At 44.3% G+C, this 17,994-nt stretch overlaps 1 protein-coding gene across 1 annotated transcript in view; it reads left to right on the top strand.

The window, feature by feature from the left end:
* Positions 1–13,876: 13,876 nt before the first annotated feature.
* tmtc1 (transmembrane O-mannosyltransferase targeting cadherins 1) overlaps positions 13,877–17,994 on the top strand; it is a 57,735-nt gene continuing 53,617 nt past the window's right edge. The window contains exon 1 of the mRNA XM_076012273.1: positions 13,877–14,324. Within this exon, the coding sequence (XP_075868388.1) occupies positions 14,005–14,324 (320 nt within the window). The 5' untranslated portion in view covers positions 13,877–14,004. The remainder of the gene's footprint in view (positions 14,325–17,994) is intronic.

The following is a 17,994-nucleotide window of genomic DNA, read 5'->3' as shown; positions in this document are numbered from 1 at the left end:
CCGTGACCCTGAATTGGAATAAGCAGGTATGGATGTGATGGATGTATGGATGGGTGAGGATATTGATTTACTACTGAGAATTCATTGAAATGGTAATACGACTAGGCAAGATTGCAGAGGAAAGATTAAATTAATTGAATTGACCTATTGGCAAAGAAAACAATATAACTGCTATCTTGTTATTAGATATTAATAATATACACTGAAGATTCAGTTAGTGCTGGGGAGTTTTTTGTTCAAAATTTACGAAGTGTTTACAATACTACTATTAGGAAGCAAATGATGTTAAAAATGGAAACGTAAAAAAAAAAATTGCTATTTTAATTAAAAATGCCCCTCCCTCCCTCTTCCTGCTCAGGTGTGCGCGCTTGCTCAAACAGGTACGTGTTCAACGTAGCAAGGAAACCAGTCATGTAAAATTATTCATCATTTGTTTTACGACCAGGAGTGGCTGCAGCCTGTTGTTTTGATGAACGTTTGTGAGCCTTTCTAACCGGCCGTGAATACGGCAGTGCAAATATGCAAGGTGAGGAAAAAAAAATAATGTAATTTTACTTGCTTGCCAGTGACGTCATATTTAGTCCACTCTAAATGAATACACCGCATATTACCCTCAATATGACACTATGGCTTGAGAATCCATAGACAATCATACTAACACATTATATGTTAGTATGTCAGGTGACATAGTTGGGCAAAACGTAGTTTCCGGAGCATTTAAATCGTTATTAAGACTAAGTAACTAAGGCCACTGATACTGTCAATACTTACAAAAAAGGTGATTTTAAGAGATTCTTCAACAAAGTTTTAATAAATCCACCAACAGTATTCTGTGCGCTTAATCAGTTGTCCAAACTGGTTCAATAAACAGTGCATTGTCGCTGATTCATATAAGAGACCAACGAGACAATAACGAAACAAACTATTGAACTATTAAGTTATTAAATAATTGAACATGTTGGCACAGCTGCTGCTCCAATGCGCCACTGATTCAAACAACACAGGATGAGGTGTAAATTTCCTTGTGCGCACATGTACAGAAAACTGGTAGATTTTGGGTGGAATATTGTGAGTGCTGGGGCCACTTCCCTGGTCCACTTGGAAACTTGGTAAAGCTTGTGTGTTGGTTGCTGGGGTTACCATGGTAGGCCGACTTTAGGGACTTGCTTCAGATAGGTAAGCTGAATTTAGGACGCATCGTCAGAAGTGTTCCTCTGGTTCATGAGGTGTTTCGGCCTTTAAACACTATACACCCTCCCCAGAGGCGGCCAGCTACAGGATGATCAAACCTGTGCTTGCGTCCCATGCCCAATTAGTAGTTGCTTGTCAGCTGGGGGCCCAACTGGGGCTGTTCCTCTTCAGCCAGAGCCACCGACTGCTCTTCTCTGCCGCTTCTGATGCAGTTTTGATGCCTGCGCGAAGGCACGGGCCTCTGACTCCCATGTCCCTCAGCAGTTTGGTGGTGGACGTTGCCACAAACCTTCTGCATCTGACCTCCACTGGACGTACTTCTGTGTTCCAGCCGCGATATTTCAGCAGCGATTTCAGCATAGCACAGGTGTTTATACTCATATGCCTCATCAATGGAGTCCTCCCAGGGTACGGTGAACTTAATGATGTAGGCCTTCTTTACTGAAGGGGACCAGAGCACCAGGTCAGATCTGAGGGTGGTGGTGGCAATCTCCGGAGGAAAGACCAGCTGCCTGCCAATATCTGCCCGCAGTTGCCAGTCCCATGCCACGCGCAATTGATCTCTCTGCGATATGGAGCTGCACCCAGCAGCTGTAGCCCCTTCCTGGACAAACTTGATTGCCTGCAAAGGGTTAGATGTTTGCGGTGGAAGGGAGTTGGTGCTCATTCACTTTTCCTCTAGTGTGGATGCAAGACACTTTAAAACTTGATTGTGGCGCCAAGTATACCGCCCTTGTGTGAGACTGGTCTTACACCCAGTAAGAATGTGTCGGTGGGAGGCTGGACTGGAGCACAGGGCACAATCAAGTTCTTTGCCAACCCATTGATGGAGACTGGTTGGTGTTGGGAGAACGTCGTAGGTGGCTCTGATGACAAAGCTCAAGTTTCTCAAATCCATGGCCCACACGTCCTTCCAACTCAGCTTCCTCCTTTTAACATTCTCCCACCGTGTCCACTGTCCCTGCTTTCCAAGGGAGACTGCCTTGGCCCATCTTGCCACCTCCTCCTGATGGCGCACTTCTTCCACAATCATCTTTCTCCGCGCCAAAGCGGTGGAATTTCTCCAGGCTGGACGACTAGTTGTTAGTCCTAAACCTCCTCTTCCTGGCTGAACATTTCCCACAATCTCAGCAAATCTGAGAGCTGATGTTGCCTTCTCCAGTGCTGTTGCTGGTTTCCACTTGCACCCAGTAGTCAGAGTAGGTGCATTTTCCCTTACCACTATGTCTCTGGACTCCTTCAGGGTCATCTGCAGTTGCACCTTTGTGCATTTGTAGCGGATTCCTGCCTGCCAGCGCAGTGCGATCATGGGAGGCTGTCGGCACAGGTGCGATGATGATGATGGCGCACCTGTGCGCACCTGCTGTGGTTGGGATGGGATTTAAGGCGGCAGAGTGAGAAGCCTCGAGAGACGCCAACGACGATACCTGTAAGGGCTGCGCTAGAGATTCGAGGAGGAAAACAGCCTGCCCTCGAGTGAGCCTGAGTGCCGGACGACGTTCACGTTCCATTGCGGGAGAGGACCCGCGTTTCAAGGACTCCACCGAAGGTGTTAACCCCCAGACGGAGTTTTCCCTCGGCAGCGACCCTCAAACGTGCCGGGGGGAGAGAGGGGAAGGTGGACTGGACGTTCAACGACGCGCAACGGAGCTTGTTGTTTTTGGCCACCCAGGGGGGGATTGAGTACCTCCTGGAGTGGTCCGAAAGTCTCGAGCTGTTGCAGTTTACCAAACCCAGACTTTCCACTCATCCATCCCGGGCTGCCGGCTGAGGGGGCGCGAGTGGGTGCACTCACCTCTGTGAGGCTCCCCCATGACCACTCCCCAGCGTGTGCCACTAGTGTGTTTGTGGGCCACGACCATCTTCCTAGCCACGTAGGAGGTGAGCCGGGGGCGGAGTTGGGGGTGGGCCACGACCATCTTCCTAGCCACGGAGGAGGTGAGTCGGGGGCGGAGTTGTGGGTGCACGCGTCGTCTGTGTGCGTTTTGACGCAGGGGAACTGTGGTGTGTGTGTGCGCGGGGGGGGGGTTCCTGTGTTTAGTGGGGTTGCAATGGGGGGTTTACGGGTCCAGACATGTCTGGCAGCGTTCGGTGTCTCCCGTGGGGGTGGACGCTGTGTTCTTGCGCCCCACCCACTTCCTTCAGTTGCAGACTCCTCCGGGTTGCCAGGTCGGCCTTCTTTCGTGTGTGTGTGGTTTTCTGCTGGGTGCATGCACGCGCATGTGGTGGGTTTTGTTTGGTTGCTGTGAGGGGGGGCGTACCTGGGGAGGAAGGTCGAGGGGTGGGGAGTGGCTGCGAGGTGCGTGGGGTCTGGCAATCACCAATAGCTGCCCCTAGCGCTCCCTCAACTGCGTCCAGTCCCTGTTATTTTTATCCAATATTCGTTGTGGTTTTTTATCTGCCTTAAATAAAGTTGTTTTTTTGTACCGTCACCACTGGCGTGTGGTTTGGTGAGCGATCTGGGGAGGCGTGTCTGCTGGTTGCCAGAAGTCACCAGGGAAGTGCTCAACTGGTGTGAGCTGTTGTGGGCCAGTAAAGGCCCACCAAGCACTTCCCACTGGCAACCGGTGACACATTTATCCCTCAGTCAGGCTGGTAATGGGTTATTTGAGGATACCATCTCCGTAGAGGCTTATGGTTGTAAGGCAGCGTGGAACTCCAAGCCACTTCTTGATGTAGGCTGTGACTCCTCTTTCCAACTTCTCTACTGATGACATGGGAACCTCATAGACTGCCAGGGGCCACTGGGCTCGGGGTAGTAAACCAAACTGGAAGGACCAGATCTTTGACTTCCCAGGTAGTTGGGTGTTGTCAATAGCTTGTAGGCCTGCGTTGATGTCCTTGCGCAATAGTTTTACTTGATCTTTGTCTTTGAGGCTTGCATCGTAGCATCAAAGCTTTTTACCGGTTGTTCGTATACCGTGGGGATTCACATCAGCAAGCACTCCTTTCACCACTGAGATGCTGCAAGACTTGCCAGGTTTGATTTTCATGTGGGCCCAACTGATATTCTCCTCTAGCTTCCCGAGCAGCCTCCTGGTGCATGGGACAGTAGTAGTCAGTATGGTGATGTCGTCCATATAGGCTCTAAGGGGAGGAAGGCGCAGACCAGTGCCCATACTTTTCCCACCTACAACCCATTTTGAGGCCCGAATTATGAGCTCCATTGCCATGGTGAACGCCAGGGGTGAGATGGTACATCCTGCCATAATGCCTACTTCCAGACGCTGCCATGTGGTGGTAAAGCTGGGAGTTGAAAAGCAGAACTGCAAGTCCTGGAAATAAGGTTTAACCAGGGTCGTGATTGCATCTGGGATGTTGAAAAAAAATTGAAGGCAGTCCAGAGGAGCTCATGGGGCACAGAGCCAAAGGCATTGGCAAGATCCAGGAAGACCACATGGAGGTCCCTTTTTTCCCGCTTAGCTATTTGAATTTGGTGATATCCCCGCCTTCTGGACAGATGTGTCAATGTTCTCATTTCTGCGCAGATAGTCGGCCATCCTCTGTGCAATAACGCTGAAGAATATCGTACCTTCCACATTAAGTTAGTTAGCCAGTTAACCCCCCACCTTCCTGCTGCCACTGTCTCCACTGTCACCAGCATCAGAGCACTATTCTAGCACTATTCTACACATGTACAGCCTACATACCCCTCCAGCTAGTCACTTTTATTCTGTCTATTCTGTTCATACTGTTTATACTCCACCACACCTCGTCGCTGTTTATACTGTTGATACTATGTATATTTGCTCTATTTATTTATGCTACACCAACATTCTACCTCCAGATTTCCCATATTTTTATATCTTGTATTTATCTCAGCTTGTATATAGATTTAAGTTAGTTGCTGTACTTCTGGAACTGGGCAACGACATTTCGTTGTGAATTGAACCACTGTCGTGTTTCTTTTTCTGATGACAATAAAGAAAGTCTAAAGCTTCTTTTCCATTAAAATTAGCGGGATGACACCATGTTTTTGGACACGGGACGTTGCGGAAGCAATCGGCATTGAGTTCCGTGTCCACGCACCAAACCCAGCGGGGTGTCACCCCCCTCCGCCGGCAAGCTGCACCTCCTCCGCCTTCACCGCTGCGTGTCTGCTGACGTCATCGCGCTGAGATCGCATGATGAAGTTCTACAGAATTCAAGAGTCCGGCGGTGGCCAGTGTTCTTAGTTGTTGGTCACTTTTGGCTGTAGTGGAACGATGACGTCGTTGCCGCCAGACTTGAAGCGGCGCGCACCTCTGCGGCCGCTTCCCGCCGTGCAGCGATTGTTTCGGCGTCTGGTCCATTTTGTGCCCGAGCAGCGGGCGAAACAGCCAGAGGACAATGAACAATTATCCAGCGCTGATGGAACGTGATGGAAAACTTTTGCATCAGTGCTTGATATACGCCGCGACTGGCGCGATATTATGATTTAGCGCACGTTACGCTCAACGTCACCCCGTGCGGCAGGTAAAAAAGGTGGAGTTGTCCCGGGTTTGCAGATTCCACCGCATGCCGATTAGTGCGGAGCCAATCGGAGCCGATTTTGACCCGGGTCGTTTGCCGGGTCGTTTGACCCGTTTTGTCGCACGACAACGCGGCTCGGTGAGCAGATTCCACCACCACCAAAATGCTGATTATTTAAAAAAAAAAAAAAAAAACACGTTTGTTTTTTGGGCAGTGGAATTGGGGCTAATGTCTAAGTCTATTAAGTAGGGAGATCGGGCGGAACTGGCTGATATTCGATGCGTCCTTTTCTTTTGGGATCAGTACTCCACCTGCCCTGCGCCACACTTTGGGTATGGCCCTCTTTCGCCATACTGTCTGCATGAGCCTCCAGAGGAAACTACAAACATCTGGTGTGTTTTTATACAATTTGTTGGGAACTCCGTTTGGCCCAGGGGCTGATGCAGTTCTTGCCCGGTAAACAGTCTTCTCAAACTCTTTCCAGGTAAGGGGGCCTGTCTCAAACTGTTGCTCTGGGGAGCCCATTGGTGGGATGTCCGAGGGGATAGCCAGATGTTCATTGCGCCTAGGGTCAGAGTGTGTTGTTCTCAAGTGCTCCTCGAGGTCGCTTCTTGTTGTTTTCAGCACTTCACTTTTCTCCTTGGTGAAGAGAAGCTTTAGGAACTTGAAGGGATTTTTGTAGAACCGTGTTCTTGTTCGTTCTTTCTTCCTCCTTCTTTTCCGCAAATTCTCTGCCCTGCGAAGGGATGCCAAACGGATTTTTATATTGGCTTGGAGAGTACTTAAGCCCTCCTTATCCACTCCAGAGGCCTTCTTCCATAGCTTCCTGAGTTGTCTCCTTTCCTGGACAAGGCGCATGATCTGCTGCTGTCTCCTGGAGACTGGTGGGGCTGTAGACCGCTTAGCACTTCTTGGCTCCTGTATGCCAAAGCGCTCTACACCGTAATTATAAATAATCCCCCGTTCTCTCCAACTTCTTCTCTGTTGTGCCACGGAGCTGTTCCAAGGTGGCGATTAAATCAGCATTCACCGTCTCCCACGACTTCGAGCAGGGAGGGCGTTGAGCCTCCTGATCGCCTGGAGAAAGAAACTGTCCTTTAGCCTGCTGGTTTTGGCCCGGAGACTCCGTAGTATCCTCCCTGACGGCAGCAGGCTGAAGAGGCTGTGGGATGGGTGGGTGGGGTCACCTACAATCCTGGTGGCTTTGCAGGTGAGGCGAGTGTTGTAGGTATCCAGAAGGGAAGGGAGAGAGACACCAATGATCCTCTCAGCTGCTCCCACAAGGCTTGCGGCAGGACACGGTGCAGGCCCTGTACCACAGTGACGCAGCTGGTAAGGATGCTCTCGATGCCTCTATAGAAGGTGTGCATGATGGGGGTCGGTGCTCAAGTTCTTCTCAGGAAGTACAAGCGCTGTTGAGCTTTTTTGCCGTGTGATGCTGTGTTGGTATTCCAGGACAGGTCTTCGGAGATGTGTACACCCAGGAACTTGGTGCTGCTCACCCTCTCCACTGCAGCACCGTTGATGGATAGAGGGGCATGCTGGGTGGGCACTTTCCTGAAGTCCACCACCATCTCCTTGGTCTTCTCTATGTTCAGACAGAGATTGTTTTCCTTGCACCACACGGCCAGACGACTCACTTCACTCCTGTAGGCCATCTCATCACCGTTACTGATGCGACCAGTCCGGTATCCAGTTCTTATAATACATCCATGGTTCGCCATGGTGGCAACTGCATCTCCGGGTTGAGCCCATATTTAGAGGTTCTCATCCAATCACAGGACACGTACGTGTGAAGTTCAGTGTATGGCCAGCTAGCTGGCCTTGGCATTGCAGACTCGAGATCTGATTGGCTATCGCAACTAACTGTGTTCCGTTCACTTCCAGCAAACAGGAGCCTGATATGTCAGTTTAATGGAACCTGACAACACTAGCTAGCTCAAATATGATTTTGATTTAAGTTCATTCATGTTTCTTTCATTTTGTTCTTTCCTTTTTTCAGTTATTGGAGAACAGTAGAGACCTTGTTGCTGTTCTGATGGTGGTACCTCCACCTCGTCTTGTCTACTGTGTCCGTGGAAGTGGGTTTTTCCTCACACAGTGTGTGTGTGTGTGTGTGTGTGTGTGTTTGCATGTGCACATGCACGCGCGTTTGTGTGCACGTGCCAGCCACGTTTGCTGGTCACTGGTACACTGGTCTTAGACCATAAACTCTGCTCCTACCCCCTTTTTTTTAGTTGTTTCTTTTGTGGTTTGTTCCCATTTATTTGAATGAATGAAACTGAGTTTTCTTAAAAATTGTTTTGTATTAAAATCGTAAATTGAACCATGTGTCTTGCTTCTCAGAGTTATACTTAGCAAATTCCCGTCAACAGGGTGGCTTTGTCGGTTTTTCACTTTATTTTTGTGGTTTCTGTTTTTTCTTGGTTAGTTAAATGATTTAGTTTATTGTAATAGAAATACTCTTACTCTCGCCACAAATGCAACAAGACTTAGTTTCTGAGACAATTTGTGAATGATAGGCTCAGATACAGTCAGTCATTGCTACCAGTGTTCTCACATCACCCTTCTGTCAAAGCAGAACATCACACTTTAGAAAGTACTGAAAGCGTCGAAGTGCAATCCTCATTACCAATAGTTGGGTGGTGGGGGCATTTGAAAACGACAAAGAAACAAAGAAAAACAAACAAACAAAAGGAGAAATGTTTGCCACATCAAAGGCTTATTTTATTGTACGATACCAAGAAGGCAAAACAAAATTAATGTTTTTATCCCTAGTTTCACTTTACAAGACCATGTCCGTAACATAAATATATAAAAAAATAAAGTGCACCCTTATTTGCCATTTATTTATCTATTTATTTTAAATGGAAGCTTTTAGAAATAAGGGAAAAATAAAAATGCAATTATACCCTCAGTTCAGTTTTGGACTGAACCACTCTGGTGCCACAAAGGATCTTGTTTCCATTTTGTTGTGACTTCTTGTCGAGTTCTTCCACCCTGTTCACAGTCACGGCCGATAGACCTCAGTTCCTTCTAGTGGTTTTAGTATTCCCTGTTTGTTCCCCTGCAGTGTTCTGTGCACTCCTGTTGTGTGTGTGTGTGTGTGTGTGTGTGTGTGTGTGTGTGTGTGTGTGTGTGTGTGTGTGTGTGTGTGTGTGTGTGTGTGTGTGTGTGTCTCCATGTATCTGAATGGCTGTGTATGGAGTGTACCGCTTTTCTCCTCTGTCTTTTCCCCTTTCATTATTAGTGGATTAGAACAGATTAGATTCACTTTATTGTCATTGCACTTCACAGGCACAAGGCAACCATAAATCAGACATCTAACCAGCGTACATAAGCATCAATAATAGTAAAGAGCAGTTAAGTTAAATATAATACAATGCCTATTTCCACAGTTACTGAACTATATATTATAGACATTGGCGCAATCGGAATATGTGTATGAATGTACAGTAGTGCACTGATGTATCAGATAAAAAGTGCAGTTAATGGTGCAGTGGTTACATTATCTGTCGGCATAATTATTGCTCTCTCTTGTTTCTCTCTGTTTACAAACTTTTGAGATAATTTGTCCTATAGTGCAAGTGACACTACTTGGTGGAACAGATTATTTTCTATTTTCTCCTTTGTTTTTGCTAAAATATGCGCATATATGTATACATTGCTATGTATATATGTATATATACATATATATATATATGTATATATATATATATATATATATATATATATATATATATATATATATATATATATATATATATATATATGTAAACACATGTATATATATATATATATAAACACATGTATATATATATACATGTGTATATATATATATATATACATATTTATATATATATACATACATATGTATATATATATACATATATATATATACATATACACATATATATATACATATATATACATACATATACACATATACATATACACACATATATATATATACACATACACACATATATATATATATACACATACACACATATATATATATATATATACATATATACATATATATACACATACACACATATATACATATGTATACATATGTATATATATGTGTTTGTGTTTGTACAAGGCAGAAGATTTGTTACTTCAGAAGAGTCTACCAAGCTGGTTTCCCTTTGAGTGACTCATTAGCCATGAAGTAGTCGTCAGGTTCTTGAAGGTCGGTGAGCCCTGGTTTAGCGATAGCAGCTATTAGCGCTTCTTACCTACATCTTGATGTGAGGCACACTGCTCAGCTGCTGCTGCTGCAACAAAAAAACTTGCAAGCTGCAACTCACAAGATCCTGCATCGTTCCTCATGCATGCAAATGAGAGACGACTGCAGCTGCTCCGCTAACCAAGTGATCAAAGTGGCGCTCCCGTGTGCTCAGCGGCAGTTTGATAAATCAGCTTTTACAAGCGCGTCGCTCGTGTCTGCCGGTGATGAGTGTCTGCTCTCACTCCCATCCCAGCTGACGAGGCCGCTGATGGAATGGCCTTTAGACAAACGGCTCCGTGGCCTCCGCTTCATCGAGCTCGACCTCACTTCATAATAATGACCGCGTTGGCCAATTCACTGAATGGGCCAACCCTTAGCCCGCTTGGTGTAGTGCTTAATTGCATTAAGCCTCATTAATCAGACTGTGTAATAGTGTATTTAATGTTGGCTCTTCCTTGTCGAGCCACTTGACCACACGCAGCCCCTGGCTGTGTCCCTGAGGGGCTCATTGGGCGCCACTCTAATCATTATGTCCTCTAAATCAGTGGTTCTCAGCTGGTGGAGTCTCAGGAGGACCCACCATTTTTTTTTATTTTTTTTTTTTAAACTTATGAAGTCGCGGGCCAAATTTATTCCACAGCACTCAAATTTAATCCACAAAAATAAAAACGCTAGCCCACTTTCAATCATGTCTAGTAGATAAACTATTTAATTTTGTGTCCTTCAAAATAAAATGCCCAAAAGGTTCTCTATACATATCTATCTATCTATCTATCTATATCTATATCTATATTTATATATAGACAGATTGATATAGATATATAGATATAGATATCTTTTGTCATTGTACAAGATATACAACAAAATTATAGTAGTAAGGTATGGTGTTACTTAAAATAAAATAGATAAGACATATAATAACTACAAAATATTTACACAACATGCAACAGTGCAACGACAGGTTCACGGTAGGCAGTGACAATGTAATAAGAAAAGTAAACATTATTGTTATTGTCCTCATGGGAATGAATGAATGATAATGTATAATAGGTATGTGTGAGTTGTTCGTCAGGGTGGCATTCTGTCCATGTAAAATCTCCTTAACACTCGCAGGTAGCCTGCAACTGACCTGAACTTAGTTCAGAAAACAATGGCATATTTGTCTCTATATAGCATAGGTGCCAAACTCTGGCTCACAGGCCAAATTTGGCCCACAGTGTCGTTATATTTGGCCCGTGAGGCAATACAAAATCACTACTAGAGCTGGCCCGCACGTATTACACAGCACATGTACCTGTATTTGTAGCTAATACTACAAATCCCAGAATGCTTGGCTGGTATTTTGCTGCATCAATCAGGACAGGACGTTCATTGAAGGATATTATTACAAAGACTTCTTTGGTTTATTGTTGTTATCTTATTTTTAAATTTACTATTAGCCTGTGGAAAAAGGTACTTGAAATTTAAATAGGACGGCTGCAAATAAAAAAGAGCTATACGATTTACATTTTATTTATTTTGATAAGTTTCTTTAATTTGAAATTTGATTTTGCATGTGTGCAATATGAAGTTATTTATTGTATAGTATTAAGCTTTGCTTGTTCCATATTCAGGTTGAAGCAAAACTTGTTTGGGCCCATATGGGTTATATCTGGAGGAAGATTTGTTTTCAATAAATATCAATGTTGGCCTGAGACTTTGCGCAAGTTTTGCATTATGGCCCCACTGTGTATTTGAGTTTGACAGCCCTCTATATAGGATATACATTTTCTTGGATTACTTTATTAAATATTCTATTACAATAAAATGTTTTCTTTTTCTGGGCAGGGGGTTAAGTTTCTTTGTCTAGGCACCCAAGACAGACAAATTTCACATTCATCTGTTTTGCCTTCAAAAAGCGGAGGTCAGGTTGCTTCCAGTGCAAGCAGCTGTTCCATTATGTTGCATGGCACAACACTGAGAGCTGCTCAGCCTGGCAGAGCACACAGCAGATGTTCAGCAGGTTGTGCACGGACTCTGGGCTGTTGGCCCTGCGGGTCTGACAGTCGCTGTCTGTGGTTCTATATCTACCTCACTTTGTTCCCTTTGACCCGAAGCCAGTCTGAATTCCCAGAAAACCCTTCAGATAGAAGTCAGATTTGAAATACAACTCAATATTCAACCACTTCCCTTTCGAAGTCCTCTTAAAGTCCCCAGAGCCACTCTTCACTCTCTGAAACATGAAAAAATTCAGCATGAATAAAAATTGTTTCCATACATTGAACAAAAATGATAATAAAAAAACATAATCTTAAATTTTAGCTTTGAATTTTGTAATTTGTTGGATTTACTTATTATATATCATTTATTTATGTTTATTCAAATCTTAATATTTCAAAGCATTTCTATCTCAGTCTTACATTGCACATGTCGCACCAAGTCGGCATCTATCATTATCTAATTCAGGGGTCACCAACCTTTTTGGCACTGAGAGCTACTTCATGGGTCCTGAGCCGTATGAAGGGCAACCAGTTTGCTAGATTCTCCTGAAATAACAAACTCTCTGAGTTATATATTATTATTAATCATACTCTTCTATGTGAAGACACTTATCAAGCTCATGAGTTCTCAATAATTATCAACAATGACTTAACAAGGTTGGATAAAATTGAATTTTAGACGCAGCTCAACGGGCTGTGCAATTTTTCGAACGGGTCTGCGGGCTACTAATGAGGTCCTTGGGGCCTACCTGGTGCCCGCGGGCACCATGTTGGTGACCCCTGATCTAATTGAATCCCTTTGATTTAGAGAGGTTGATCAATTTAAAGAATGCTTTTGAGGGAGAAATGCCAATATTTCAGTTATTGTTCAACCTAGAGTTTATTCTATATGACTGCTCCCTCAGCCAGTTCTCCCTTGCAAAATAGACCTGACCTCAAGTGGATTTCCAAACAAAATATATAAAATGAAATTGAGCTTTATCTGCGCTTCAAGGACGTTTTCTTCCTGTTCCACATACAACCCGCCCTCCCACAAAACTAGCAAGCTTATACTGATTAGAGGAATATTATAATATTATTATTGTATATTAATATTACTGTGCAGCCTCTGTCCGCTCCGGCCAGCGGTTGGTGGTTCCGTCTGCGCACAAAAGCAACATCTTTCTGCGCATGCTCACACAAGCAGGTTTCTGGATCTCATGTTGCGTTTACGGACTACAAAAGAGTTCGGACATGAACATTGGCTTAACGCTGTCTGTTAACAATAATGTGTGTAGACGCTCTTTCTCTCTCTTTTAGTTGAATTCTTTCGAATTTTTGTAATAGGCCTCTTTATATTTTTGTCCTTTCCCCCTGTTCATTCGTATCACTTTAATGGCTACTTATTCCTTGCATCCAGTAAAGGCTGCAAATGGCAGCTGCGTCTGTTTACTTACGCAGCAACACAGGCGCACTTGTATCTCTGTAATCGGTCCCTTAGAATAGAATAGAATAGAATAGATCAGAACAGACCAGAATAGAATAACTTTATTCCACGTTGTGGAAATTTACATAATTACAGCAACATGTAGTGCAATAGTGAAGAAAAAAGTATATTCATTGAAAATAAATAAAATAAAATAAACTATTTATTGAGTAAGAAAATTCAAGTCAAAAGTTTTCTTTTGAAATTGTGACCAAATAACTTAAACTTTAAATAAATAAAGATTAAAAAAATAAATAAAAAAATTCTGACTTTGGTCAGCACCTTTACTACCCACTAAAACAAAAGCCATACAAAGATGCTTGGCCTGCAAGGGACACATTGTGAAAGTACAAAACAAATAAAACGGAAAAAGAAAATACCTTTTTAGTAACAAATTTTGTGACGCTGTGTAATCTCGACAACGCAAAAAAAAAAAAAAAAAAAACCCAAAAAACAGCTTCAACGGTTCCGTACGCCTGGTATGTTGTAGCATTTCCGATCGCACCATGAACGCATCATAACACGAGCACACAGTCCTCGTCGTGCACACACACGCACACAGGCACACGGGCACACAGTCAGTCAGTCAGCCGCTACCTGCCGGGCGGAATGGATGTCCCACTCGGCTCCGACAACCGAACCCTCCTGCCCGCGGAGCCGCGGGAGAAGCCAGGCCCGCCATGACGGCGCTGGAGCGGGCGACGAAGAAGAAGCAGAGCGGCGGCCAGCAGTGGCTCCGGCGGCGGTGGTGGTGTCCGGGGCTGGATGTCGCTCCCGCCGCGGCTCGCTACGCCGCGCTGGCCGCCCTGTGCGCCCTGTGCTACGGCAACTCTCTGCACGGGGAGTTGGTGCACGACGACGTGTGGGCGATAGTCAACAACCCGGACGTCCGAGCCGGTTCGAGCCTCCGCAGCATCTTCACCAACGACTTCTGGGGGAAGAGGATGGCGGACAACACGAGCCACAAGTCCTACCGACCGCTGTGCATCCTCAGCTTCAAGTAAGTTCCTCCTCCCCGCTTCCCTGCTGCTGCTGCTTCTCCTGCTTCTTTTGGGCGGGAAGTAAGTAAGTAAAGCAAGTCCGCCGTCCTTAGTTGCACCTATTAACAATATCGATACTCCCGGTTTTGCTTTTTCTTTAGCCGCAGCGCTATTGATATTAGCCCCAAGTGACGGTCCCGGTCGCTGTCTGTCTGTCGCTTCCCAAACGCTGCAATTAAAGCTGACGTCATACAGCTGTTCCCATACGACGGACGGAACTGGCTGAAGCGAGAACGTTTCTACCTCCCATATACTGCCTTATTCAAGTTGTTCACTCTCAAGCGTCAGCAGCGCCGTTTTTGTTTTTGTTTGTTTACTTTATGCAACTTTATTTCCAAAATGTATAGTTAACAGACGAACAAACACTCAACAAGACCTCACGAACGTACAATAATTATTGTAGTGAAACAATAATTATTGTAATTAAAGTAGTTCATATTATAGTAGTAATATGAACTACTTTGATATATTTTAGTTATAGTTTATATATATACACAACTAAAATATAATATATCCAAGTACAAAAAAAACAAACGCTTCAAATAAGTCCTTATCTTGGCACAAACTGGGCTCACCTGTGAAATGCGCGCCTTAAACTGAAAAAAAAAAAAAAAAAAAGACGTTGAATTTTTGAATTCCGGTTTTCGAGCTGCCGAACGAATCGATGTCACGTTGTGGAGATTGTTCCGTGTCAGCACCACCGACCCCCTCTTTTTATTATCGCAGTGCTAAAACATGAGGCTTTAGTTTCAGACGTCGAAGAAGAGAATCCGGATAACCTTCAAGCTAGAAAAGAAAACAGAGGGGGGGCAAGGCTGGAAAACTTGTTGCGCAGCTTTTTCCAGACAACCAGTTTCTGTGAAGGAGGTGTGAGGAGTTGTCTCGGATGTGGGAAGTGCGACGGGGAAGTGGTGGACGCAGGGCGGCTGTGTTGGTGGCAAGAGCCGGGATAAGGTTCGCATGGAGCCGGATGAGGGCGGGCGGGTCCGCTGGGCTGTATCTCCAACACAGGGTGGGATGATGTCTTGTGATGTTATGTTGCATCGATTGCATTGAGAGGCAAAAGGAAAACAGCCCACACAGTGTTCCCAAATGAGGGGAAGCATGCCAGTTATTCATGGCTGGTGTAGAAACTCCAGGTACAGCTTCAGCATCAGCTCGCACAGTGTTTCTCAACCTTTTCTCAGCCACAGCACTTTTTTTTTTTTTTTTTTTTTACATCCACCAACACACCACCAACCAATGACACTTTTTAGCCTGGTAATCATAATATGGTCTCTACACTCACTCAGTGTGAACCTGGGAAACCTGTTTAGATGCACACAAAGCTGATATGCTGGGAGGAAAATAGGTTCACATCCCTTTTCAAGCGCAGTCACTCAACAACGGAATTTTTCATGGCACACCTGACACTATGTTACAGCGTAGTGGTTGAAAAACACTGATTGTTCATATATGTATATATGTATGTATATGTATATGTATATATATATATGTTAGACACTGAAATTGTGCTCGCAAGCTGCAAAATTATGTTTAAATTTGTATGAACTTTGTCAAGAAATAATCGGCCGGCAATATTCAGGTTGTGGTTAAGCAATGCAGACTAACTATTTCCTAATCTTGCTTGTGTACTGACATGTTTTACCGGTACTTTCCCAGACCCATTACAAGTGTGGCTCAGCCGTTGTTTCAGTGGTCAGTGGTCCGTTGCCTTCCTCCCACAGTCAAGGACCTCACAGCCACGTCTCCTTAATGTGTCCATGAAGCACTTAAAAGCTCACTAGTTAATGCTGACAATAAGACTCTACGTAAATGATATTTTTTAAGATTACTTCTTATTATTTTTCTTCTTCTATCATTATTATTATTATTATTATTATTATTATTATTATTATTATTATTATTATTATTATTATTATTATTATTACAATTTAACCTAAGTAACTAAGTAAACATCATCCAAAGGGATGTTTACTTTGTTATTTACACAATCACTCATTGCATGGAGGTTTAAAGATAATAGATAACGTAATGGTAACACTTTCAAATTCAAAAATAAAACAGCAGGATTGTATCACGTTTGGCTCAAGTTGTCACTGATAAATGAACATATTTTAGTCTGGAGGTGGGGCCCTGCTTTACTGGCAGCCGGCCTGGCTTGCACAAGATAAACAGCGCAACACCGAGAAGTAGTAAGATTTGTTGCCCACTCATGGATTCCTTCTTATAATTGAAGATGAAAGTCAGGAGATACTGAATTTGACTCCCGCAATACCGCTGGTGGTTCCAGTTGTATTTTTCCTGGAGAGGACATCAAGGGGAAGGTTTGGATAGTGTTGAGGAAACATAATTGGCTGGTGTGGTGACAGAAACAATGTGTCTCCAGGCACAACTCCATCAGCACGCTGCTCTTAGGATGACTTACTGCGGGAGTACTGGCTGTGAGGGTGGACCCACAGGAAATGTATTTCATTCCAACAGTGTTCCAACCTACCAAGCAGCCCCCTCCCTCCGTTTCTCTTGTGCACTCAGATGTTGAGAACGATTTTGGTTTTCTGAATCCTCCTCCTGAGAATAATGCCTGAAGCTCATTGAAGTGTTGGACCCTCAGCTCTCACAAGCAAACAGCATACATTTGTATGACAATAGCGTTCATAGACACCTATAGGATCTGGATCAGGAGATGATAGGTTTACGGAGATTTTTTATTTCCAACTTGTAAATGCTTAAAGATTTTTACCTTATTGAGAGATTATTGTACCAGATTGTTTGGATATTTAGGTATCTCCTTTCAAATAAATATTAAGACAGGTTGGGTGACACGGTGGCACAGTGGTTAGCGCTGATGCCTCACAGCATCAAGGTTGTGGGTATGTTTTCCGGGCCTGGGTCCTTTCTGTGAGGAGTCTGCATGTTCTCCCTGTCCAAAAACATGCATGTGAGGTGAACTGGAAACTCTAAATTGTCCGTAGGTGCGTATGTGAGTGCGAATGGTGAGTGCGTTGAACCGGCGACTTGTCCAGGGTGTCACCCTGCCTTCGCCCTATGACAGCTGGGAGAGGCTCCAGCAGACCCCCGTGAGCCTGAGCTCAAGAAGAAGCGGCTATTGAAAATGGATGGATAAGGGATTGAAGGTTTTCCACAAAATTTTTCTCAGCCAAAATGGAGCTCCGACATGCAGGGCTGTCAATCCATGAATTTTTTAAAATCTTGACTTTCTATAGTGAACTGTGATTAGTTTAGTTTTTTATTTGCATTTTTAAAATGCAGATGTTCATATTTATGTAAAGCAATCATTACCAGAATGTCTTATTTGGGAAACAAATGAAAACTTCTGTGGCTCTGCCTGGAGAAGTCCAGCTTTGTGTATGTCTTAACACTATTATTGTGTTTGACCAGTCTCGAAGTGTATAAGGGCGTTTACCCACTAGCCCTGTGCGGCTAGTGCCAGCCCTTCACGGTACGGGACAGCTCGGTTGAAAGGTATTTCCATAAGCCCGACTAGTACCTGAGCGTGGGCGGAGTCACGGTTGCAAGGCGAACCAAAGGTTTTTTTGTGCCTCCCGTGTCCCGGAAACCATAGGATTCACTTTTTGTATTAACCGTGGTTTTGTTTTGTTTTGTGCG

The sequence above is a fragment of the Nelusetta ayraudi genome, unplaced genomic scaffold, assembly GCF_046127955.1.
Source record: "Nelusetta ayraudi isolate G7.1 ecotype Tasmania unplaced genomic scaffold, CSIRO-AGI_Nayr_v1 ptg000135l, whole genome shotgun sequence".
NCBI lineage: Eukaryota > Metazoa > Chordata > Actinopteri > Tetraodontiformes > Monacanthidae > Nelusetta > Nelusetta ayraudi.
The sequence above is the reverse complement of the archived record's forward strand: the minus strand, read 5'-3'. Positions and strand labels throughout refer to the sequence as shown.